The sequence below is a fragment of the Peromyscus leucopus genome, chromosome 1, assembly GCF_004664715.2.
Source record: "Peromyscus leucopus breed LL Stock chromosome 1, UCI_PerLeu_2.1, whole genome shotgun sequence".
NCBI classification, from domain to species: Eukaryota; Metazoa; Chordata; class Mammalia; order Rodentia; family Cricetidae; genus Peromyscus; species Peromyscus leucopus.
In genome coordinates, this window is record NC_051063.1 from 90,074,488 (window position 1) to 90,099,231 (window position 24,744).

At 44.6% G+C, this 24,744-nt stretch overlaps 1 protein-coding gene across 1 annotated transcript; it reads right to left on the bottom strand.

The window, feature by feature from the left end:
* Positions 1-711: 711 nt before the first annotated feature.
* LOC114703701 (protein inscuteable homolog) lies at positions 712-21,912 on the bottom strand. Its single transcript, XM_037211290.1, has 6 exons — positions 21,057-21,912; positions 17,146-17,324; positions 9,220-9,286; positions 6,266-6,421; positions 4,882-4,958; positions 712-1,211 (listed from the first exon to the last, which is right to left on the bottom strand). Exons 1-6 carry the CDS (start codon positions 21,295-21,297, stop codon positions 1,083-1,085), a joined length of 849 nt encoding a protein of 282 aa, XP_037067185.1. The 5' UTR covers positions 21,298-21,912; the 3' UTR covers positions 712-1,082.
* Between the last annotated feature and the right edge of the window lie 2,832 nt (positions 21,913-24,744).

Sequence of the window (24,744 nt, forward strand, 5' to 3'; positions counted from 1 at the left end):
AATTTGGTGTTTGATAAATCTTTCTTGAGCTTTATAAAATCATATCATAGGGTAGGCAAGGTGGCTTGAGGGATAAAGGAACTTGCCACTGAACCTAATAACCTGAGTTGAATTCCTAGGACCCACATAATAGAACAACATAAACAACTTCCATAAGTTATCCTTTGACCTCCACACACATACCATGGCACACACACACACAATAATAAAATCATGTTATACATGATGACATCATAACTTCCAAAACTCATAAATCTATGTAATTCTTCAGAGCAGGGATATTGAAAAAGTAGCTCACTGAGATCAAAACACTTATTTTCTGTGGTGTGAATACTGTCACCACGGTCAACCTATGAGCATGAGGACACTGACCACAGAGCTGGTAAGAAATTCTCAGTATCAGGCCACTCAAGCACCACCCTTCCCAGAAGCCTTCTGCAGAGGACTCATGCACTGTGCCTTGGCTCAGGACTCTCTTCACCAAAAGGACAGTTAACCAGGGTGGAAGAACCAAGGGAGGCTGAGTTTTAATGTACTCAGATATACATTTTAAATGTATTTATAAAAACAATACAACTCTCTCTGTACTTTTAACAGCTGGAGAAGTTCCTTCAGCATGCAACCATGAGAAGCAAAAACTGAGTTTAAAATACAATTCAAGCAGAAAATAAAAATGGACACATTTTCCATAATTCCATTTATTAAAGAAAAACATTTCCTTACAGTACATCTGTCCAACTGTGAAATTCTGAAAAGAGTAAAACTAATTTTTAAAAAATGCTGGGCAGTTAAAATACCCTGGTTCAAAGTTATTTTTTTTTCCTTTTTAAATAGGCAAGAGTATATGCTGAAAAGAGGAAAAGCATTATGGTGGGAAATCACCTGTGACATCCTGTTATGTTAGCGTTAACATCTGCACAGCCACAGAAGCCAAAAGGAAAAAAAAAGCAAAACGATTCCTGAGAACCATCCATTTTCCCTTTCTATTTCATGTAAAAAAATAAATTACATATAAATAAGGAGGTGGGGACAGCTGGTGTGTTCTGAGAAGTGTGCATAGTGTGCCTCCTTTCCCACCCTCACTACACAAAACTCTCTTCCATGTTGCTACACAGCAAGAAGGAATCCACAAGCCGAGGCTGGACCAGCTGCTGGAAGTCAGAGTCCTGGAGGCCTTCTGGGCAGACCCCGGCCAACCGACGCAGGGCAGCCTGGGAAGAAAGCAGAAAAGAAGATACAGGTCACACTGGGCCCTGTGCACATATGTGCTTCCCTCAGCTGCCCCATGGATGCAGTTTGAGAAATGCGCTGCATTAACCAGGCAATTTAATCTGATTACCTGATACTTGTCCATGATACTTTAGTAGCACCTTTGGTCACCATTGTGCCCTAATCTCCATGGTCACCTGATTTCATTTGCACTTGAGCCAGTGTGGAAGGCATCATCTGGAAGCTCTTAAGGATTTTAATAATAGTCTTACTGTCTCTGTTTTTGTTGTTGTTGTTGTTGTTTTGTTTTGTTTTAATCACTCTGGGAAACTGGCCATTTTAAAACTTGTTTTAAAGGATCTGGTCAGCTTAGTGTTGTGTGTAAGTTCAAAATGTGTTCTTCTCAGAGACTGGGACTTCCAGAAACATCCATGGACTTGAATTATTGTTCTCAGATGCTCTGAGTAATTTACAGAAACAAGGACTATTCACTCACCCAAAAATGCAGCCAGTCCCTCCCAGAGCACCATGAGATGGAAAAGAAAGAGGGAGGAAATGGGAAACAGAGTCGAGGTAGATAAGGATGCTGTGGCTGAGAAATCCAAATCAAAGCAGGGTAAGCAGCAGGGGGCAGGCAGAACAATGAACCAGCTCCCCTGCTCAACTCACTGAGCACTGGGCTCGCTTCTGCTCCTGGGCAGGTACCTTTGCTTATGTACTTCGCTGTGACATGTCTCTCCTGCTCTTTCCTAGTTAGCAGCATTTATCTACCCTCACCTCTCCAGCAAAGCCATCCTTGGTTACCCTAACAAAGGAACAATTTGTGTCCCTTTACCTCTGTGCACACCTTCAGCTCACACACCCTCCTCAGCCTTATTTTCAGAGTCTCCTTTCTTGGGAGGGTTAAAGTCAATCGTCCCTGGATCTCATTCCCAGACACCCAAGTATTCAATGAAGACAGTTGCCTATTCCCAGCTGCTTTGCCATAGAAAAAATCAATCCTGTTTGCCAGAGGTAATCCATGCTGCCATTTCCTCCACACGGAGATAGTAATTGAATTATCCTCCCCTCACCTGAGGACAGTCTTCAGGACAGAAAGAAGGCCCTAGGAACAGAAAAGAGACTCCCAACTCCATCAACCTGGCTAGGCTCCTTGCATCTCTCATCTTGCTGCCCGGAGGCCTGTACCCCAATGTTGGAGCCTTTAATAAGCCAAGCAATGAACATCCACCAGCATCAGTGGCTAGGGGATGGGAGCAAGTCAACTAATTGCAAAAGTTGCACAAGAAATAGTATTCAAACTCAAGGTCATGTAAAAATGCAAAGGTCTATATTGGCTTTTGCCCTTAGAACATTCTAGAATCAGGAGAGAGATACAAATCTTTCTCAAGTTAAAATAGTGAGACCAGTGCCATGAGAGAGTGGGAAAGAAAGAACATGGCTAGAACAAGAGGGTCTTTTCAAGCCCAGACCTCCAGAGAATTTCAAGAGTCTAGAACATGAATGATATGGATTACATCAAAAGACAAGCAGAGAAACTGGGGTATGCATGGTGTATTCCCTGCTTTTGTATCACAGGGGGATCCTGGGAAACATCATCAGATGGGTATTCAGAGCTGAGCCTCCAGAACTGAACAGAGTATAGAGATGGCATTTGTTTGGGGCTTGGGGAAAGACAATACTTCCAGCAGAGTTGGAAAAGACCTGGAAATGATAGGAGGCCTTCATGTCCCAGTGTCAGGTCAGACCCATACTAAGAAGGGCTGAGTGAGTGGATGGTGGTGTGGTAAATAATGGAAAATCATGGACAATTCCATGCAAGTTGTATGAAAGCATCATGAGTCAAACTCTCATAGGAGAATTCACTCAGCATCCACATGGGGGGTGGATTAGAAAGGGGCTCTTCTCAACATCCAAGAATAAATGTAGTCCCTTTCCACTTGAAAGTTCTCTGAGTGATTGAAGATGGCAACCAAAACCTTCTATGTACTCTCGAGAAAAATGCCAGTAGTAATAGCAACAAGCCCTCACAACTGAGGCAGCCTATAGTTTCCCAAGTGCTCCCAACGTCCTTGACTCTACTTATCAAGTCCTTCAGTCAGGCAGTTGCTGCTGCCAGAGTGATGAAGATCAGGGAATTGGGGGCCAATTATTATGTGTTTGTCAGCGATGAATTGCTCCCCATTTTGCTTGATAGAAAAATAGACTCAAGAAGGTTTGATCTCTTTTTTTCACAAACTCCTCACTGGAATAGCAACTCCAGTTGTCAGTGTTGCTGATTTCCAGCACTGCTCTATAACAGAAATCACAGGTATCTGCAGACTCCATTAGAGATGTCGAAGTTGCCTTCAAATAGTATTTACTACCACGAGCAAGCATGGTTTTAATATGCTTTGTGCATAAATATTGAATAGTGGTTTTAGCATAATTGGTGCCCTTTTAAAGCTCCACATTAATTTTTTTATGCATTTAAAAATTATTCAGAAAATGGGAGGAGAATGTGTTAGGAATAAGGAATCCAGAGTGCATGGAGGGGGAAAGGGGCCTAATGGGGGTGAATATGCTTGAAATACATTATATGCATGTATGAATTTGTCAAGAAAAGAGTCTGAGAAGAGGTTAAAAATCTTCACCAGACTTCCAAAGGCACGAGAGATAAGAGCATCCAAGCTGGAGGAGAGCTCTCTCCTATCTCCACAGCTATATCCCCAGAGTCTAGAAAAGGAAGTAGCACATCAAACCATTCAGCAAATATTTCCTAAATAAGAATTAGAGCACGTTGATCTACTCAGTGACACACAGCTCACCAAAGTACAGCCAGGAGAGGCCTGTTGATGGCAATGCCAGCTGCTTCTACAACTTGACGGTGTCCATCTAGAACTCCCAGAAATGAGCTGAGCTCAGTGAGTGGGACAAGGAGAGTGCTTTGTGATGACCCAACTTGGAGAAACCCTACATTCACTACTTCTCCCCTGCGTCCTTTGAGGGCCAAAGATCTGGCTCTCTCTTCTGAAAGCTAACTACTTCCCCATGGCACCACACTTCTAGCTCATCTGCTACTCTGCTCTAGGGCTCATCACAGCCCCACCAGAAGATAAGTGTGAACAAAGCATGCATTGCCCATCTGCTACAGTTGAGTAGTTTCCTAGTACCCAGAAGTGGGATGCTCCCAGGATGCACTTGCTGGGGCTCAAGAAAATCTTAGCAGCTGGTTGAGTAACCCTCACTGTCCTGTCATGCCCTTTATAGTCATTTCTACAGCAGACAGGCGCAGCTACTTGGCGGGAGGGACCCTGCAGTGTTACTCCTGGGAGTGAAAGGAGACTTTCTCATAATGGTTCACTTTGGACAGACAGCTCTCTATTTCCTGGCTCCTGTGTTCTGGAGGCTCTATGACATCAACACTACCACCTAGCAGCCCTCCAGCTCACCTCTCCAGTTTTAACATGCTATTGTGAGTCCCTAGAACCTAAAAGATTCCTCATCTTTTATTTGTTTTTTGTCACAACTTAATCAGTTAATAGAAAGCAACAGCATACTGGAATTTTAATATAAAACCCAAAGTCTAGAGCGTTATCAAGGCATATCCAACTATGGCAGATCCAGCAGCCCTGACCTCAGTCTACCTTCCTGAAAGCCTTGGGGGAAGCTGAGGGCAGGCTGAGAACTCACCAGGCACGCCACGAGTACAGCATCACTGCTGTTCCTCTCAGATGGGGATCTGCAGAGCTCAATGAGGCGAGACATACCTGCACAAGACACAAAGAGAATGTCACAGCTGGGTTAGAAAAGCCTGGCCAGGCTGACCTAGAGGTGCTGTCCAGTATCACCCACAATATATTTTTGTGCCAGTCTGCAGAGGAGACACTGAACCCACCTGGAGGAATATTTTCAGGAAACTTTCTACTTTCTGCTCACAGGCGAGAAAAGTAAAATGTCAAAGCCAAACCCACAAGTGCCAGAGCGCTGGCTTGGGCTGATCTTTGGTAAATGCTGCAGACATGTTGCCCATTTCTCGGAGCAAGGATTTGGGAGTATATACTTCCAGTTTTAGCAGTATAATGTTTAACCTTCACACCTGTGCACTGGGACCTCACAGCTATGTATTTCTCTAATTGGCTATATCATTCAGAAAATACACTTTAGCTAAAATTATAGAAAACTATAGGCCTCATTAACATTTATAATCCTAGGGATTTATTGGGAAAATGTTGCCACAAGCCACAAAAAGATACATGTCCTTGCTAAAAACATTCTTCAACCCATCCATAAAGCAGGGACTGTTCTGTCTACCAGATATACTTTGAGCATCACTCTCATGATTCCGACATGTAGACCATTCTATCTGTCACCACTCTGTGCTCAGGGCTGGTATTGTATTCCTCTAGAACAGTAGATCTCAACCTTCCTAATACTGCAACCTTTTAATACAGTCCCTCATGTTGTGGTGACCTCAACCATAACATTATTTCATTGCTACTTCATAACTGTAATTTTGCTACTATTATGAATCATAATGTAAAAAACTGTGTTTCCAGGTGGTCAACTCCTGGGAAAAGGTCATTTGACCCCACCAAAGGGGTCATAACCTACATGCTGAGAACCACCGCTTTAGAACTTAGCAGAAAATGGAGGTTCTGGAAATATTTAGGCAAATAGGAAGCTAACAATGATAGAGAGAAATAATGGATACTCTGATGGCAAGTAAGTGAACAAAGTAGTGAATAAACAAATAACCCAATCAATGAATTACTGGGTAAATAAACAAATGAATGGAGAATAAGTAAATAAATGAGTACATGGGTGCGAAGGAAATAGTTGGGTTCTGAATGACAAGGAGTCGGCAGTTGAGTCAATACCCTGGTTTAATTTTATCTCTTGTTACAATTTAGACTAGGGCTATCCCCACAGTTTCTACCCCACAAGTCGCAGCACACAAAAGAGTGGGGTTCACCCCAGTTAGCCCTAATATGCTGCCCACTGACACACCATGAAATCACAGCTACTTCCATCCCAAGCTCCCCGTTCCATTCCAACCCCAGGCAGCATCACTTACAGCTGAGCCGCACGGCCTCCTGGGCTACATCCGGGTCTCGGCAGAGGCGGGCCAGCGTCACTGCAGCCTTCTGCTGTACCCTTTCACAGGCTGCCACTTCAGCAGCAGTCCCAGACCTTGGCTTCTCAGACAGCATGCCCATGATGAGCTGGACACCTGGGCGGGAGGCAACAGACAATTTGGGCAGTGTAGACTCACCCCCAGTATTGAGCTTTCCTAGTGCAGCTATCTGGACAGATGGAAGAAAGGCTTAAGCAAAGGCTTGGGGCAGGGGAATCTCAAACAGAGGTGGAAGCTGGATATGGTCGCCTTTTTCTTCTCATCCATGGGCATGTGTCTGATTCTAGGCACCACATCACTAAAAACATCTAGAAGACATTCTCACTTTTTAAAGCACCATTATTGGTTTTATGGTTTATCTCACAGTGTGTTATATGCACTCTGTGTTATATGCATAGTAAATGCTCAGTCCCCTCAGACCTCACAATGGCCTCATGGGCATGACCATGGTAAATCTACTTTGAGGTCCAGAGCAGGGTGAGCCTCTTGCCCAGAGCACACAGCACATGAGGGTGCTAGGTGGAACTTGGATGACTGGTCCATTACCTTGTCACCTCTGATGGGGCTGCATCTGTGACAGGCCAAAGGTGCTGAGTCCCATGGCAGCAGGTGTCTCAACTTTAGGCTGGAGAACCACTAGAGCAAATGTATGCACAGTGGGAGTGCCAGGTTGAGGCTTCATCTAGTTCACTCAGGAGCCTCCTATCTCCTCCCTAAACAAGATCTGTCTCCTGATTGTTCTATAAAGAATACCCATATCCATGTCACTAGCCTGTCTTTGCCCACCCTTTCTGAGGGGAATGCCCCTTTTCCTCTTATTCTCCAATATCTCCCATCTACAGGTTTGCAGCAGCAGCCTACCTTCTGTGTACACTGCCCCTTCCCCCACCACCCTAGTCCCCACCAGCCAGATGGGAACTTTAACTAGACATGATCTAAAGATATGCTTTACTTTATTTTGTGGCTTCAATGATTATGTTGCATGAGAGTTGATGATTTCCATAAAAATCTAGATTTCTGATTTCTAACATTTGTCTTCTGAATTGACAATAGTGACCCCACATACATTCTATATGGCCAGCAGCTTATTGTTGTTGTTAATTTCTACTTTTGTTTTATATTAAGACAGGGATGTGCTATGTATCTCAGGCTGGCCTGGAACTGGCTATGTAGCCGAGGCTGGCCTGAAACTCAAAATCCTCCCACTGTGGCCTCCTGAACCGGAGATTATAGGCGTGTGCTTCCACGCCATCTTCAGTTTACTATTATTAATGAGATCGGGCTAATCCTTGTCCACCTCATCTATTTGGCTGTGTCTGGATCCTGTAAATGGATCTACATTTACAACCTGTGACTTAGTAATGGGTTCTCAGAGCCCAGACTATTTAACAGGGTTTTCCTTTATCAAGACCCGGGAGTCTCCTGGAGGCTTCTAGTGGCCTCTTGGTATGTCACTGCCATTTGGATCCCTCAAATCCTGTTCTACTCTGACAAATACTGTCTTCCTTAAACTCTCTCTCTGTGAAATCCAGTACAGGGTTCATCCTGGGTCAGACACTGCCCTGACACTCTTCATGGTTATCCTCACACTCTCCAGAGAGCAAACATTGCTGTTCTCACTTTTCAGAGGGAAAAGAGAGAGGCCATATTGTTCATGAATAAACAGCCAGAATTCCAGCCCACCCCGTACAGCTCTGGTGTTCAGATGCTACTACCCTCCTGCCCCCCTCTGTGACTCTGCTATCTCATACATCAACACTCCAGCCAGGGCAGGGCCTCACTATGGACAGGAAGAACCTTTAGGACAAATGTCCCGGGGACTCATTAAACTCCATGTCCCCGCTGCCCAGCACAATGCCAGGCACACGGTAGGTTTTCACCACTGTGGACTCAGTGAGTTAGTCAACAGCACTTGGTAAGCCACAAAGCACTCTCCAGATGGCAGCTATCCCAACCTCAAAGGCACAGGCAAGTGGCAGCCTGCTGTCATCAGCCACTTCAGCCAAGACTCCAAGTGCTGAAGGAGGAGAATACAAGTGACACCACGCAGCCTCTCCTCTTGGCCTCAGCTGGCTCGGCACAGTTTCTCATTATTAGCTCAATCTCAGGAAATTAACACAAAATGGTGTGTTTCAATTAGTCCCAGGGAACGGGCAAGTGCATGTTTGTTAAGACAGCAGGGCAGCCTGGGGGAAGGGACTTTAGGAGAGCAGAGGTACCCAGGCTCCCAGCTCACTCTCATTAGTGTCTCAGGTCTCCAACTGCTTGCTAATTGCTCCCTTATTCCTCAGTCACAGGAAACTCCAGCCACCCCAGCTCTGTTCCCAGCTGCAAGGCAGCCACCTTGTCTTTGACAGAAACTGCTTACGCTGACAAGCCCAGGTTCCAACTCTCCTTGACCATGAACGCATAAGGTAGAACAGAGGGTCAGTTGGAAGGGAGATTCCCTCGGAGAGTGGTGGGGACAGCCCAGCAGCCCTCTCCTCCTCCTCACCTCCACTCCTTCCCATACATTAGCTTTCCATGGAGGCCAAATGGAATAATGTGAATAAATAGCAACATCTCCTCACTTGGGGACAATCTTGCCCCCCTCCCTGCCTTTTTGTCCTCATGCCACTATCACGACCTGGCATTATCTTTTTTGTTTTCTATCTCCCACTAGAATTGAAGCCTATGAGGGCAAATGAGCATTCCATCTTTGGCCAGGTTATACACAGAATTCTGTGTGTTTATGTGTGTGCTCGTGCATGCACATTCATGTATTTGTGTGTGTGTATGCTCATACAGACGTAGAAATGTATGTATATTTATATATCTGCACATAGGATTTACACAAGCATGAAGGCATGTGGTGCCGTATACCCTGATAAGCCACAGGGCATGCCCAGACATACCATTCTCCTGAATGATGTCGGAGGCACACTGCTCCAGCACAGACATGTTTGCCAAGATGGTCACAATCTGGAAAATGGAATTGAGAAACTGTAAAACAGACACGCACAATTCCCAGGGTACTCTCTGAAGGCAGGTCAGCTGGGGACTGCAGAGTGATCCTCCAGCCTGGCTCCCTACTGTACATCTGCCCATCTTTTCATGGTATTGTCCTCTGTTCCCATGGGCTCCTGTCACCCAGATTTAAGTTCCAGTGGCTGGTGCCCATTCATCAGTGGGTGGCTCTGAAATGGTTGTCTGGGGGCCCCACAGGGAATGAAGTTGAAGCCCAGCTGTTTGGATGCAGGAACCCTCTTAGCCTACCCCCTAAAATCCAGACAAAATTGGCAGGTTCCTGGCCCCTTATCTCTCTGTTCTGGCTTGATCTCCTGACTCTTTGATCCACCTTTAATTAGGTTCACCTACGTCAATTTCCTTTCCTGATACTGACCTTCAAGGTGAAATGAAAAAAGGCTCAGCTCGAGGCAAGAGAGTATGTACAAAAGGTAGATTCTGATGAGAAAGTTTAACTTAGCCACACTTTACAAGTCTGTGGTCTACAAGCCTCAATTACAGATCACCACTGGAGGACTTTGTCATTAATGATAAGATACTGACATTCAGTGGATATCCAGGATTGGTTACAGTCAGGTAGGCTATAGTTACAGGCTTTAACATACCCTAGTCCCCCATGGCACGATAAAGGGGTCTCACTGCACAGAAATGGAATAAGGAATATCCAACAAGAGACCCAAACTATAAATAATGTAAAGAATAAAAAAATAAACAAGCTAATGTTGTTGGTTGTTTTTACTCTCTTTGGTTCTTTTACTCTTTGGGGCCCCACCACCCAGCTCCCAAATAAATACACAGAGACTTATTATTACTTATGAATGTCTAGCCTTATCTTGGCTTGTTACTAGTCAGCTTTTCTTAAATATCCCATTTATCTTTTGCCTCTTAGTTTTTTTCCTTTTCTTACCCCTGTGTATCTTACTTTCATTCTTACTCCATGGCTGGCTGCATGGCTGGATGGCTGGCACCTAGCATACTTCTATTTTTTTCTTGCTCCTTGATCTTTTTTTCCCTTTCTATTTATGCTCTCTACCTACCAGCCCCACCTATCCTTTCTCCTGCCTTGCTATTGGCCACTCAGCTCTTTATTAGACCAATCAGGTGTTTTAGACAGGCAAAGTAGCAAAGCTTCATAGAGTTAAACAAATGCAACATAAAAGAATGCAACACATCTTTGCATAATCAAACAAATGTTCCACAGCACAAATTAATGTAATACATCTTAAAATGATATTCCACAACAAGCTGAGGATGGAAGTGTACTATCAACAGAGATAGCCTGTAATAGTGTTCCTAAAAGAAACCACATGGTGGAAATGTGCCTGTCTCTACAGAAGCAGAGAGCATGCAGATGACAATCAAAATAAACAGTGAAATAAAAATAGTATTTCTTCCAGGTGTGAGCCCATTCCCCAGACAGTTTCTTTCAAGCTGATGGGATGGTCTGAGCAGGAGCCATGTTCCAACTCTGAGATGGCAGTGATAGTGTACAGAGCACAGGAAGCTTCAATCCTAAGCATGAATGATACGCAAAGTTTGCCAAGAAAGAACATTCACTGAATTTTAACTGGTTTAATGTTAGCATATTACTGTCCATAATAAACCGTCTAAAAGATCTCTTAAACAGAACAGAAAAAGTACCATAATAATAGAATATCTATCTCTCCCTCCCTCTCAATACATGTTGACTATGGAGACAGATCTATGCATCAGCCCCTCCCCACTCAGACCTGGTCAGGGGCTGGATGGGTAAGTAATGACTAGAGTAAGATGTTGGGAGAGCGCAGGGAAACACCTCAAAAACCTAATTCTGAAGTCAACTGCAATGCCCAGGGTTTCATGAAAGGAGTGGTAAGTACATATTGAAAGTTCTTTTACCCCTATTTCAGAATAGGGAGCATTTGTGGGCTCAGTGGAAGAAGCTAGAGAGAAAAGATAGGTTATAGATGCAGCCCTCAAATGGAAGGTTCCCCAAGAGCCATAAGGCGAACAGTCATAAGAGAGACAAAGGGGTCAAGTCAGATTGTAGTGCATCCAGCTCTCTTTGGGCTGTTAGTAACACCAAGAGCACAGCCTGTTCTGACCACACAGGGGCTGCCATGCCCCACCCTTCAGCAGACAGACATTTCTGAATACAGACTCTCATTTAACCTGTACATTCATGAAGAAAGGAAGGAAGAGAGGGAACGAGGAAGGGAGGAAGCGGAATAAAAGCTTTGTCTTCAGCAGCGGCTTCATTATATGGCAATCATTAGCTGAGTCACAGGCACCAGGTAGGTCTTTGTGTTGGACTAATTTAGATCCTGTTAATGAAAATTACTTCCTCCTTACAGAGCCTGTACCCCATGTGGTTTTCTGAGGTGCAGATGAAGTAATCAATTAAGCACAATTTGAATAAATGCCAATTATACCCTGCTTGGAGTCTCCCTTTTGAAACACACTTGTATGCACCGTGATAGAGAGGGGAGAGAATCCAATGTTTTCACCTAGCAGTTAGTTAGCCCCACAACTGCAGTTTTAAGGACAGCTGGTTTACCTGGCTGGAAGCAAGCTAGCAATGCTATCAGGATACGGAATGCAGGAGCCAGATCCACAGTTTCTCCTGTCCCAGACTTATTCAACTGATGCAAAATCAAGGCCTGTTTTTCATGATCTCTCTGTAGTTACCTAGTGAGCACAGAGGACACTGGCCTCAAGAAATACCCTAGATGAGAGGTAGTGTAGGCTTAGATCCTGGCTCCATCTCTTGTTATCCACATGACTCTAGCAATGGTACCCAAACTTCTGTGCCTCGGTTAATGAAAGGGTATATGTTTCCTATTGCTGCTATAACAGATTACTGCAAACTTAGTAACTTAAAACAATTTTATTATCTTGCAATGCTAGAGCTCTGAAGTCTTAAACAGATCATATTTGATTAAGGTGCACACACGCGCACATACACACACACACACACACATGTTAATTCTAGGGGCTTTGCACACACACACCTGTGCACGTTAATTCTAAGGGCTTCTGGGGAGAACCAGATGAACAGTAATCTGTGTGGTACACACTTTCTCTCTCACCTGTGCTGGAGAGATGGTTTAGTGCTACCAGAGTCTGGGCTCCAGCATCCAAGTGATAAGTTAAGAAAGCCCCAGGCTAAAGAAGAGACTCCACAATAGCACACAGGTACATACATCTGCATACACATGTCCATACCCCCACATATTTAAGTAAATGGATAAATAAACAAACAATTATTTTTAAAAGACTGTGTACTTTATATATCCTTCAATTTAGGGACTGTATCTTCAACCCAACTTTTCCATCTAACTTTTTCCACTCAGGCCACAACATTCATTGTCCCAAAATGAGAGAAAAAGAACTGTCAATAATGAAACCCTAGCCATTTTCTTTGATTCTAGTCCTCCTCACTCCTCACATAAAAGCATGTGTCATTACATTGGACCCACCTGGATGAAATTCCTAGGTTAAGAGCCTTAATTAATCACTTTGTGCAAAATCCCTTTTGCTATGTACAGTAAGTTATTCATTGGTTTGGGGGAATAGGAATGGGCATCTCTGTGGAGTATCACTTGGTATAAGCACCACAGGAGAGCACGGTAGAGAAAAATAAGTCATAAAACTATTATAAGCATTCACGGTGTCTTATCAATCACCCAGAACACTTGCTAAATTAAACAAGCATAGCTGGGTGGTGGTGGCATATGCCTTTAATCCCAGCACTGGGGAGGCAGAGGCAAGCAGATCTCTGAGTCTGAGGCCAGCCTGGTCTACAGAGTGAGTTCCAGGACAACCAGGGATACACAGAGAAACCCTATCTTGAATAACAAAAAACAAACAAACAAACCAAACCAAACATAGCATGCCTCTAAGAGGCAGGGCCTGAAAGTACCCAGACCTTGAATGATTTATTCAAGGAACACTAGCAATGTGACAGCCACATGAAGGGGCTGAACACTGATGTTACCAAGAGGTACTGGGAATGGAGATCACCTCAAGGGAATGAAAGGTTTCATATTTGGAGGACTCTGTGGTGGTTCAAGTGAGTATGGTCCCCATTCATCTATTTGAAGACTTGGTCCCTAGTTGGTGGAACTATTTGAGAAGGAATCGGTAGGATGGATATGTGGCCTTGTTGGAGGAAGTGTGTCACTGGGGTGGGCTTTGTGGTTTCAAAAGCCTACACTATTCCCATTGAGCTCTCTCTGCCTCACACTTATCGATAAAGATGTGAGCTCTTGGCTACTGCTCTAGCACCAGGCCTGCCTGTCTGCCTGCTGCCATGTTCCCTGCCATGATGGTCATTGACTCTAATTCTCTGAAACCATAAGCCTCAAAGAAACTCTTTCTTTTACAGATTGCCTCAGTCATGATATTTTACCACAGCAATAGAAAACGAAGGCAGAGCCCTTCCTAGCTAGAAAACATCCAATGCCTTCTGTGGCATTCTGAAATCATCTTTCAGTTGGCATACAAAGACCATAGGAAAACTGAAGTAGATAACAAATTAACCCAGACCAGCAGGGGTCCCCATGTCACTAGTTCAAAAATAAGTGTTTCTGATTGGTAGGAAGTGGTTGGTTAGTCTTCTAATAGCACACAGAGGAAAAATGATCATCTTGGTCTCCCCTAGAGCAGGTGGTCCAGAAACCCTTGCTTACAGGCAGACATGACATCACAGCCTAGGCTGTGTCACATCCCTAGCACTCTTAACAGTCACTCTGACCACACCTTGACTCCACCAGCATCCCTCCTCACCCTGAAGATTACAGTGCATGGAAAACAAGAGAAGTATGTCCAGAACACTCATCAGAGGTAAGTGGTCTGGCCTGACAGACCTTATGACACAGAACACCTGGTATACATCTAACAGCAAATCATGGGTACTTCTATGTTGCCCAGGGATTCAGACCAAAAAAAAAATCCAATGTTCATAAAACTGTAATTAACATTACTCTTTAATCAGAAGCTAGCCAATGATGTCAAGCATGGCTCTGGAATTACCTTCCTCTTCCTCCTCCTTCTCCTGCTCCTCTTTCTTCTTTTCCTTCTTCTTCTTCTCTCTCTCTCTCCCCCCCTCATGATGTGTGTGTTCATGTATGTATGCATGCATGTGGAAGCCAGAGATCGATCATTCTCCACCTGTGTATATTGAGTGGTCTGCCCTGAAGCTAGGGGTTCCATGGACCCACTTGTCTCCTCCTTCCAGCACCAAAACTGCAGGTGTATTTGTCTTTGCTCAGCTTTTATGTGGGTTCTACAGATCTGAATCAGGTTCTCACACTTGGGCAGCAAGCATTTTACCAAGTGAACCATCTCCCCAGCTCCATCCAACTTATAGTACTTTTCAACCTTACACACACACACATACACACACACACACACACACACACACACACACACACACACACACACACACCCCTAGCATGTGTCCACACACAACCTGAAGCCAGACAAGCCACCCATTACTTCACACCATACAACATTCCCCACTGAATTAACTGTATTTCCTAGCCCTCCATTCTTGCCCTAAATTAGGCATCTCCATCTAGACCATCCTAATCTATCTTATTATAGTAACCTACCCCACTCACTACTGAGTACCCACTTCGGTTCTAAATGCTTTATGAACACCATCCCATTTAATCATATAAGGGCCAGAGGAGAGAAGAAATGTTATTATCTGCATTATACATACGAGAAAATTGTGGCTTAGAGAGATTAAGAGATTGGTCCAAAGTCACAGAGCTAGGAAACAACAGAGACAGGATCTGAGCTCAAGTGCACCTAAGCCCAAAACTTGTGTTGTTTCTACTCTTATTTACACACATGGCAGAGACTTGGAAACTACAGAAGGCTTTTGAGACACAGGTCACTATTACAACTCCCAGTATTTTGCATTCCTGATCAATGGATTTCTGGTAAGTAGCATAGATATTGAAGTCACAGAAACAATATAAAATGTGGTCATTCTAAAGTACCAAACAGACTACGAATGTCTACAGAAATGTAGGCAGCATCTACCTCTGTGAAAGCAGTTCACAGACAGGTTCATCACATTTCTGTTGTAAATACCCTCCACTTCAGAGGTGATAGACACTGCTTGTGCAAAGGCCTTAGAGGCTGTCCTTCCCTGCCCTATTGTGTCCGTGGTTAGCTCCCTGCATAGCATGGCCTCTGTATAAAAACCATGGGTGTGAAATCATGGGACCATGAAGACTGCTACTTGAATAGGGTCTTCTTTTACTTTTTTAAATTTTTTTTATCTTTTATTCTTTTTAAGATATGGTCTTAAGTTGGCTTGAAACCCTCTAAGTAGCTGAGGGTGACCTTGAACTTCTGATCCTCCTACCTCTACTTCCCAAGCGCTGAAGTTACAGCCATGCACCACTGTGCCCAGTTGTGGGAGTCAAACTCAAGGCTTTGTGTATGGGAGGCAAAAATTCCACCAACTGCACTACATCCCCAGCCTAGGACAATCTTCTTAATGCCTGATATCCAGATGTAACCTGTGCTATCTTCCTCTAGATTAGTAGAAGCAGATGGAAAACCCCAGATCCATGGCAATGTTCTTGGGTCTATACCCAAGGGTGAGCATAGAATGGGCTTTGCCAGTGAGGCTTTGGCTTGACAAATTAAGTGGAGTTGGCTTGCCTAGATGATGGAGGAGTTCTCACTGTCCAAACAGAGGTTCACTAAGTACATACATAGCCAAGACCAGGAAGCTTTGCACAGCATTGGCGTCACTGGCATGCTCATTACCGGAAGCCTCACAGGGTATTTAATTTCTTAAGTATTTCAGGGGGCGGTGAGCACTTCAGAGCCCAATTCATCTTCTTTGTCTTCATTACAGAGAGCCCTCTGATCACCTTAATCGTCCCTCTGCCATAGCAAAGAGCCATTTGTTTCTTTAATGGGTATGCTCTCTCTAGCTAAGTGGCTGCTCAGAGCCAGGGCAGAAGGTGAAGCCATCCTGAGGACAGCAGGAGATGTGCCAGGCTCAGGCAGGAGGACAGGAAAAAAAACCCTCTTGAACCCCAATGCAGGGTGAGTGTCCCCTTGCCTCCTATTTAACAATATCCCCACTCCTATGAGGTACCCTTAGTGAGACTTCATGGGGAGGGGGAGCTGCCATTCCTCATAGTCAGGTAAGGGACTCTGCAGAGTCATGGGCCATTCACACTGGAAGCAACATCACATTCTACACACAAGGTTCTCCCTCAGTGCTGTGTACAGTGTTAGCTCCAATGGAGCATCCACTCACTCTACAGCATCTTTGTGCCAGAGTCCACACTAAGAGTCTGCATTCACTAGTTCATCTGATTCCTTCATGGACTCTGTAATTATGTACACACATTTTACAAATGAAGAAAGAATAAATTGCCCAAAGTAACATGATTATTTATAGCAAAGATCTGCTGTATCCATGTCATCACCTGTCTCCAAAGGCCTTGTTCTTATTGTGTCCCGACTGGATCTCATCTGACATGACCAGAGTAAGCCTAGAGTAGGGCACTTGAAGGTGAAGGTGCCCTAAATCATGTGGGAGAAAGGTTCAAGAGGAGGCACCTAGCTAAAGAAGGAGACACACAATGAAGACCAACATGGGGTGACCCTCCAGCCCTGTGCCCATAACTAACACCTAGAAGAACTATAATAGGCACTGAGTATCAGAAGCCAATCAATCAGGCAAACGCTAGGCCTGTGTGAATGTGATCTCTTCCTGTTCCCACCCTAACTATTTGTGGGCTTGTCCTACTCCAAGAGGTAAACTGTAGAAGTCTGGGCCTCCCTAGGCTTCTCACCTGGTCCCGAGTATAAGGTGTGTCCACTCTCTGTTTATCACTGCAGGCTTCCAGGAGGACACGGATGGCATTCAACTGTAGAAGCATCTCACAGGCCATTTTGTCAAAGAAGGTGATGTTGGCAAGGGCCGCAGAGGCCAACAAGAAGACTTCCCCCGATGAGGCCTCTTGGCACAGTTCTGGATAGTGAAAAGGAAGAAACAGTTCAAGGCCAAGGGTATGCACATGACTGATCTCCCTTGATCTCCACAATAGCTCTGGGAGACTATTGGGTGGGAGTCTTGATACTGGTTTTGGAGATGAACAAATTAGTTACTAAGAGAGAACTATGCCATCTGCATAGATAGCAGAACTGGGATTGGAACCACTGTGTGTGATTCCTGCTCACCCATAAGTATTCTATTGAGTGAACCCTAGGTCCTTGGATTCTTGGGATTGGTAAGATGGACCAAACAGGTCACACCTTTGCCATTGTATTACATAATTCTTTGCTAGCAGGCAATAGAATGTGAACCTTTAAAAGTTGATATAAATAATTGCCAATTCTGATAAATATGAGAAGGAAAACAGATAAGTGCTAAGGCGGAGAATAAACAGGATCTGTTGGGTCACATAAGGACAATGTCTCTAAGAATGTGGCTATAAATCTGAAGCCTCAAGAGAGGAAAGGAGCCAGTCATGAAAATATTTAGAGGAAGGATTGTTCTAGATGGGAGGAGTAGCGTGTGCAGAGGCCATGAGGCAGGAAGACATTCCCATCTCTCCAATGATGTACATTAGGATGTTAAATTTGCCCAAAGGAAGAGACTGAAGTTAAAGCAGAGACTCTACTTTCCAGCTGCCCTTCTGTATCTCCTTTTGGTCTTAGATGGCAAAGGTCATGTGGCTGCAGAAGTACTACACAAGCTCCTGGGTACTATGGCTCTCTCTTCAGTTCAGTGGTTACGATTCAGTACTAATTGAATGTCCCCACCTGCCATTTGTAATTGTACTAAGGCCTTTTAGAAGGACAGTGCCTATCCCTCCATTTCCTTGGCCATCACAGAACTTAGAACAGATGGTCACCTCAAGAGTCACAAGAGGCTCTGTCCATGGTGCTGCTTGTCCCAATGGCCCAAGCTTCCAAGTCTCAGCTCTAACTTGGGTTACCAGTCAGGATGTGACAGGTCAAGCCCTGTCCTATATGTAACACTTCTACAGAGACAGAGAAAGGAAGGCCACACTCCAGAAAATAGCCCAGAAGAGGAAGAAAGTTTGGAGACAAAGATGAGATAGGCCCCATGCTGGTTGATTCTTCAGAGTTCTGGTACTGCAGCTGGTATCTTCACAGATGGAGCTCTAGGTCCCCCTAAAGTGGGATGGATGGGAATATCAGCCAAACACCTAAGGTCTTCTTTGTGCTGTGCCACTGCGTTTGGACCCATTCTCAAGGGAGAAAAGGATATGTTCAGGTATGGAAGTTAAGTCCCATGGGAGCAGCCATGGGTACAATTTCTTGAGCATATACTCTGGGACAGGAGCTGCTTTAAATATCCACATCATTCAGTCATGATCTTTACAGTAATCTAATTTTGTTGTGACTTTATAAATTAAATACCTGAGGCTGTGATTTGCTGAGATCTTATAGCTAGTAAAGAACAACTCTAGGCCAACCTGATTCCAAAATCCCTATGTTTTCTATACTTCAGATTGCCTCTTCTTTCAACCTCTTGACTCATTCTTTATGATGCCCCCATAGATACAGGTTTCAGTTCTATCGGAGAGGTAATGTCTACTACTTCTGAAGTTTTCTGTTCCCTGTAGACCAGCCCAGATGTGACCAGCAAACATATAGGTCTCATCACCCAGGGCTAGGACCACAGATTAGCCAAGTAATTAGAAGTCCCTCACAGCCAATGCTCCCCTCATCCCCTGACTGGGGAAAATCATTGGGGGCATCTGACCCCCTCCAAGCTCACCTCTCTATATCCAGGCTTTGGTATGAGACCACTCCACTGCTAGATTTGTCCCTAGGTATAAATGCTGCCCCTCGTCCTCATGCTCTTGCCGGTGATGCTGACACATCGATTATTAGCACAGCCATCTAAGTGCCTTTTAATTTTGCTGCACATTTATTGGAACTACAGTCTGAGTCACCTGGGATGTGTTAGGGAGATTAAATTGAGGATTCCAGTGACTCATTTTTAAATGTTTCCAGGGAATGGCAAGAAATTGGAGGGCTATTTCCCACCAAAGAACAGAGCTCTGGCATCTTCCCAGAAGATATATTCCATCTGCTGACTCTGAGAGTGGGCTAGACAGTGCATCTTCAGGGGGATGGGTTAAATACAAAGGCTCTCCTTCTCCATGGATAAACACAGTCTGGACAAAGAAACAGGAATGGGCAGGTAACAAATGTGAAGGGTTGTTTAGATATACACACTTTGGCTGGTTTATTATTTGGGAGAGCTACACAGTCTGGCATTTAGTTCTTATCTTAAAATGTGTCAGCCTTCCCCACAAGGCAATAATCAACTGCAGTTCACCTAAGCCTGTCCACATTCAGTCTGTGCATGTGCTCCTCAACTTGTCCTAGAGCCTCTTGTTTTCTTCTTCCATCAAGTTCCCTTCAAGTCATTTCTTTCCTGCCAGGCCCTGGTGGGAATCTGAGCACAAGACCCCTGGCATGGTGGATCCTAACACTATTCTTGAGCCTTAACAAAAGTTCTCACCCTTTCTGGACCTACACCTTTCAAATAGAGTAAGTCCTGGCCTTTGTGGTTTCCTGAGCTCCCTCTAGCCAGGGTTTTCTATGGATTCCATGTTTTCTTGACTTTGGATCAAGGTAGATGTCTGCTGGCATACCCATCTCTCCAAACTTGGGCCATAGGAGATCTGACCAGGGTTGACCATAAAGTCCATGTAACTGATGTCTCCTATATGCAAAGTTCTTTCTGACAGTAAAAGCCTAGAACCATAAGGCTTCTTTAGAGAAGTGGGTTGCAGTCCCTCATTGTATCTAGGAAGAAAATTGTCAAGTGAGATTTACAAGATGTCCTGGTAAGTGAGTGGCCCAATTGCACACAATTCTATGCAGGGTTTCTGGCCAGTAGCTGTTTGTTGATGGGTAAGTGAAAAACCGGAACCCAAGCACTCCTATCCAGTGTCCTACACTGTCTCTAAATATAGGCAGCTGCAGATTTCTCAGGCCTAGTGTGGCGACTCTAAGAGCTAGTCCTAATTAATTTTCAGTTCATTTTGAACTGAAAGGACGGCTACAAAGATGGGGAGTAACAAAGGTATGAATGGAGGTGGAACTACAGACCTCTCCAAACAAGTTTCCTGGCACTGTTACCTGGATTAGTCCTAGTTCCTGCAGTTCTGCAAAGGAAAGGCTAGAGAAAGAGTGTTCTAGTTAGTGGACTATGAGTCTCTCTCCTGCCAAGCATGCGTAGGTCTGAATGGGGGGATGGGAGACCAAGAAGAGTCAATATGCTCATGGCCCCATGATGCAAGGCCAAATGGTGGGATGTCCTGTGGCAGGTTGTAGCAAGCTAGTTCTCTCTGAGAAGTCATTTGTGCTAATCAATACTGCTTCAGTCATTGGGTGCGATGACTGAAATTTTAGGAACAAAACCTATTGAAGTCAAAATCTGAGTCCCTATTTGTTCTGGACTCCCTCTAAAAGTTCACATGATCCCTAACTCCTCTTAAGTTAATGCTAAAGGAGCTGCATGCATTTCAATAGGATACTCTTGATTACAGGGTTCCTCAAAGCCGCCTCTGATCCATTACCTTTCAGCTAGTGTGACTATCTTTGCCGATTGTGAGTTTAGTGAGAAGTATGTTGGAAGGCCTTCCTGATCCTTCCAGAAGACAATTGTGCTGTGGCCCTCTCACATAAGAGTTCCACCCAACCCAGGATAACTTACTGATGAGGGCCGTCACAATCTCCTCCATGTTTTCCAGGAAGCTAGTGAGGTGCTGGGTGAAGGATAGATGTGGGGAGGTAACTTGGGCCACCACAGCTGCAGCCTCAGCTCGAGTGGCCTCTGAGTGGCTGTCATCAGTCAAGATGTCGGCCAAGCACAGGATACCATCCACCTGCAGATGGAGAGAAAAAACTTCCTTGTGTACCTTGAAAGGGAGGGTGCCACTGCTTAGGACAGTCATGCGGCAGAACCAGCTCCTCTCATCCTACAAGATCAACCTTCACTTTTGAGAACAGCTCACACTCCTTGTGGAGCCAGAGGATACCTGAGGATGAACCCCTTCCCAAATGACCCAAAGTTAGACATTTAAATGCCTCTGCTTTGAGCCCAGGAAAGATAAGTGACCTCCTATGGACTTTCTAGATAGCAGACCGTAAGCCAAGTGTCTAGGGACTGACCTTGACCATGTATCACTGAAAAATGCAGTAGAAACAAGAGTTACTTAGTGATCATCTGACCTGAGCTCCAAGCCAGGCTCCATCTTTCATGCTGTGTGACTTTACATCCCTGACACTGTTGCCTCTCACACGAAGCAGAGTGTCAGGAGGCCAGGAGATGCTAAAACAGGCAATGCCTTATAGAGAAGACAAGTTCAAGAAGGGTGGGCTCCCTCCTCCCGTCTTTGCCTTTTGCAGCAGGCTGAGCTCAATGCTCTCCTTTCCCCTCTTGTCCTCCAGTGTTCTCCACAGAAGCCTTGCTCCATGGAAGCCTTGCTCTCTCTGCCCAATCAGAGAAGTTAAGGTCTCATGGGACATAGACGCCAGAAAAAGACTTGTTTCCCAGCCAGACCTGCTCTTGGCACAGTAATAGGAGACACTTTTAGAGTGCCCATAGTGTGCTTGTGCCAAGTTCCACACTTGGTAGAATGTGTATGTCACTGTATCACTGCATCAACCATCCCACTGTGACAGAAAGAAAAACTTAGAAAAGATTGTGCACTTGCCCTGGATACTTAACTTTCAGACTTGTGGGTTTGGAACTTGAGCTGAATAGTCTGCTCTTCAACACCTGCAGTTTGAAAGGGACATTAAACTTCCCTCCCAAGAAGTCACACCTGAGCATAAAGCTTGCCCTGCATCAGGAGTCAGCACATGGGCTTTAGGGGGAAGGATCAGAATCTTGCCACAGATAGACCATCAGTGTTCCTACAGCTCCTCCAGGATCTAGGATGCTAAGCTGCTGAGGACCAGTGCTGGAGGTAGGGCAGGGGCAAGGCAGGAATAGGGAGAAGCCTTGACTGGTGTCTGCATCCCTGCTTTTTGCTACTAGCTCTAGTGGGCCCCCAGAGCTTGCCTTTCATTTGATTAATTACCACCACCGACTGCAGTCCTGCACCTCTCTTAAATGGCTCTTGGGACCCGAAAGGTCCATTAGCTGTGAAGGCCATTGGCGATTTCAGACTCAAAGGAGACAAATGTGGAAACAAGAGCCCAGGGAATAGTCCACAGTAAAACCCACCTGGCTGTGCTTAATACAAGGGACAAATAGCAGTCAGTCTGCCCTGGTGGACTGGACTCAAGCCAGTTATTTTATTAACAGGCCCTTGGGGAGAGACCTCGTTTGAGCTTACAGGGCAGCTGCAGGCCTGGAAACAGGAAGAAGCCTCTCAATTGACTGGCTCACGTCCCTTTTCCTCCTTCGAGCATCAGTCAAGAGTGTTACTAAGAAGTATGAGGTCCCTAATGGGAAATATCTCCATCGATCCAGTGCCCTCAAATGTGTCTTGACTGTAGCTGCCACTGCTACCCTGGTCTCTGACTCACTTGGAACACCAGTCAGACTCAAACAAGTATGCTGCCCTGATGCTCAGCACAATCCGAGCTGGTGGTCCCAGGATCCAGTGAGACCCAAGGCTCAAATATGAACCCCTCTCCCCAGGCCAGAAGTCAGTCAGCCTGTGGCCTGTGTAAGTGCAAACCAAGTGCCAGGCCTTGTGCTACAGAAATGCTGGTCCAGGAGAGAGTGCCCCTGTGGTAAAGGAAGTGACTCTTGCCACGGATAACCATCATGGAGAGTGATTTCCCAGAAGATGCTCTACTTCTTCTGGAAGCCACCTTTGACTTAACTCACCCACAGTCCAGCTTAGGAAGATGGCGCTCTCTGGCTCCCATGCTCAAGAAGATACTTCTGCTATCTTCATATTTTAATGCTAAAGAATGTTGTTTCTCCAAGTGGGATTGTGGTTGCATCTAATTAACTGTGGGTTACTTAAAAGAGAATCCCTGTGCCCCTCTCAGAGCTATCCTACCATATTCACAGTTAGGCAGGAGTCAGCTTGGTAACAGGTCCACAGAGAACTTTCATGCTACTCCAATATTAGCAACACACAATGAAGTGGTTATCTGTTCCTGTGTCTACCCGGACCCCTGTTTTGTAAGCATGAGGACCACAGCTAGTTCACTTTGAGTTGCTTGATGTCTAGAATGAGTGGGGTTTGGGGAAGATGGGGAGTAAATAGCAGAAACTATCTGACCTAAAACTTGAGGGTACATTGTAGATTTATGCAAGTAGCATGATGACATTGTAAACAGGAGGAGGCTGTGAGCAAAGACTCAAAATGGACAGCATTGGAACAGAAGCCAACTCAATACCAATTCCAGAGATCCTTGGCCCCAGGTGATGCTTCTAGATTTCCCAGAGGACCTGTGGAGTCCTGGATATTCAAAGGACAAACTGCTCATTGTCTTGCTTTCTTCTGATAGGTTGACTGTGTTTCAGATTGCCTCTGAATTATGAAATACATCATCCCTTCAACATGGATCACATGATAGAAATTATTACAAACATATATAGCACATATATTCATATATACTCATAAAATATATCATCTATGTAAGAGAATATAAAATATATGCTTATTTGTTTACATTTGAGTATATTGAATATATAAATGTATAAGGGGTAACATGATTTATAAAGGATTCCAATAATTAAATGGAAAACCATGGGAAGATCTATGTATGCTGAGTATTCAGAAATTCAAAATCTCAGAAATGGTATTAAGCTAAGGCTTCTTCTTCATCTCACCTCTGTGATCACATACCACTGAAAAGACCTCACCCTGGGTTCTGTGTTGTTGATGCCCTTGTTTTTATTAGCTCTCTGTCTAATAAACTAAGCTTTGTGGGTTTTATAACTGATGTAAATGGTGCTATGGTCTATAAAGGGATTTTCTTTCTCCCTCAGACATCCCCAGGTTTATAAAACTCCTTCCTGTCACCATGTGTGTCTGTGGCCCAAATGTTTTCATGGCTGTATGTTATTTTACTGTGCAATTTAATAGAAATTCAGACACACATTCTCCTAACGACAGTCACTTGTGTGTCTTTTGAGGTTTGCTCTATTGGACAAGTGCTGTTACTTAGATTCTTCTAAATGTCTTCTGAGTATGTGCCAGTTTCCCTGGGAGTCTTGACATAGGAACTTTTAGGGCACAGCATTTGAACATCTTTACTAATACTGCTAATTTGCTTTGCCATATTGTTGTATGCTGTGGAATAATTTTTTTACACTGGTTTAATAAAATGCTGATTAGCCAGTAGCCAGGCAGCAATTACAGGTGGAATAAGCAGACAAGGAGAATTCTGGGAAGAGGAAGGCTGAATCAGGAGATGCCAGCCTGCCATCC

Coding starts and splice junctions, on each gene's coding strand:
- LOC114703701 (XM_037211290.1), bottom strand. CDS start 21,297: ATGACTGTCCTAAGCAGTGGCACCCTCCCTTTCAAGGTACACAAGGAA. Junction 17,325..21,056: donor GATTGTGACGGCCCTCATCA/GTAAGTTATCCT, acceptor TTCACTATCCAG/AACTGTGCCAAGAGGCCTCA. Junction 1,212..4,881: donor CTGTACTCGTGGCGTGCCTG/GTGAGTTCTCAG, acceptor CTTTCTTCCCAG/GCTGCCCTGCGTCGGTTGGC.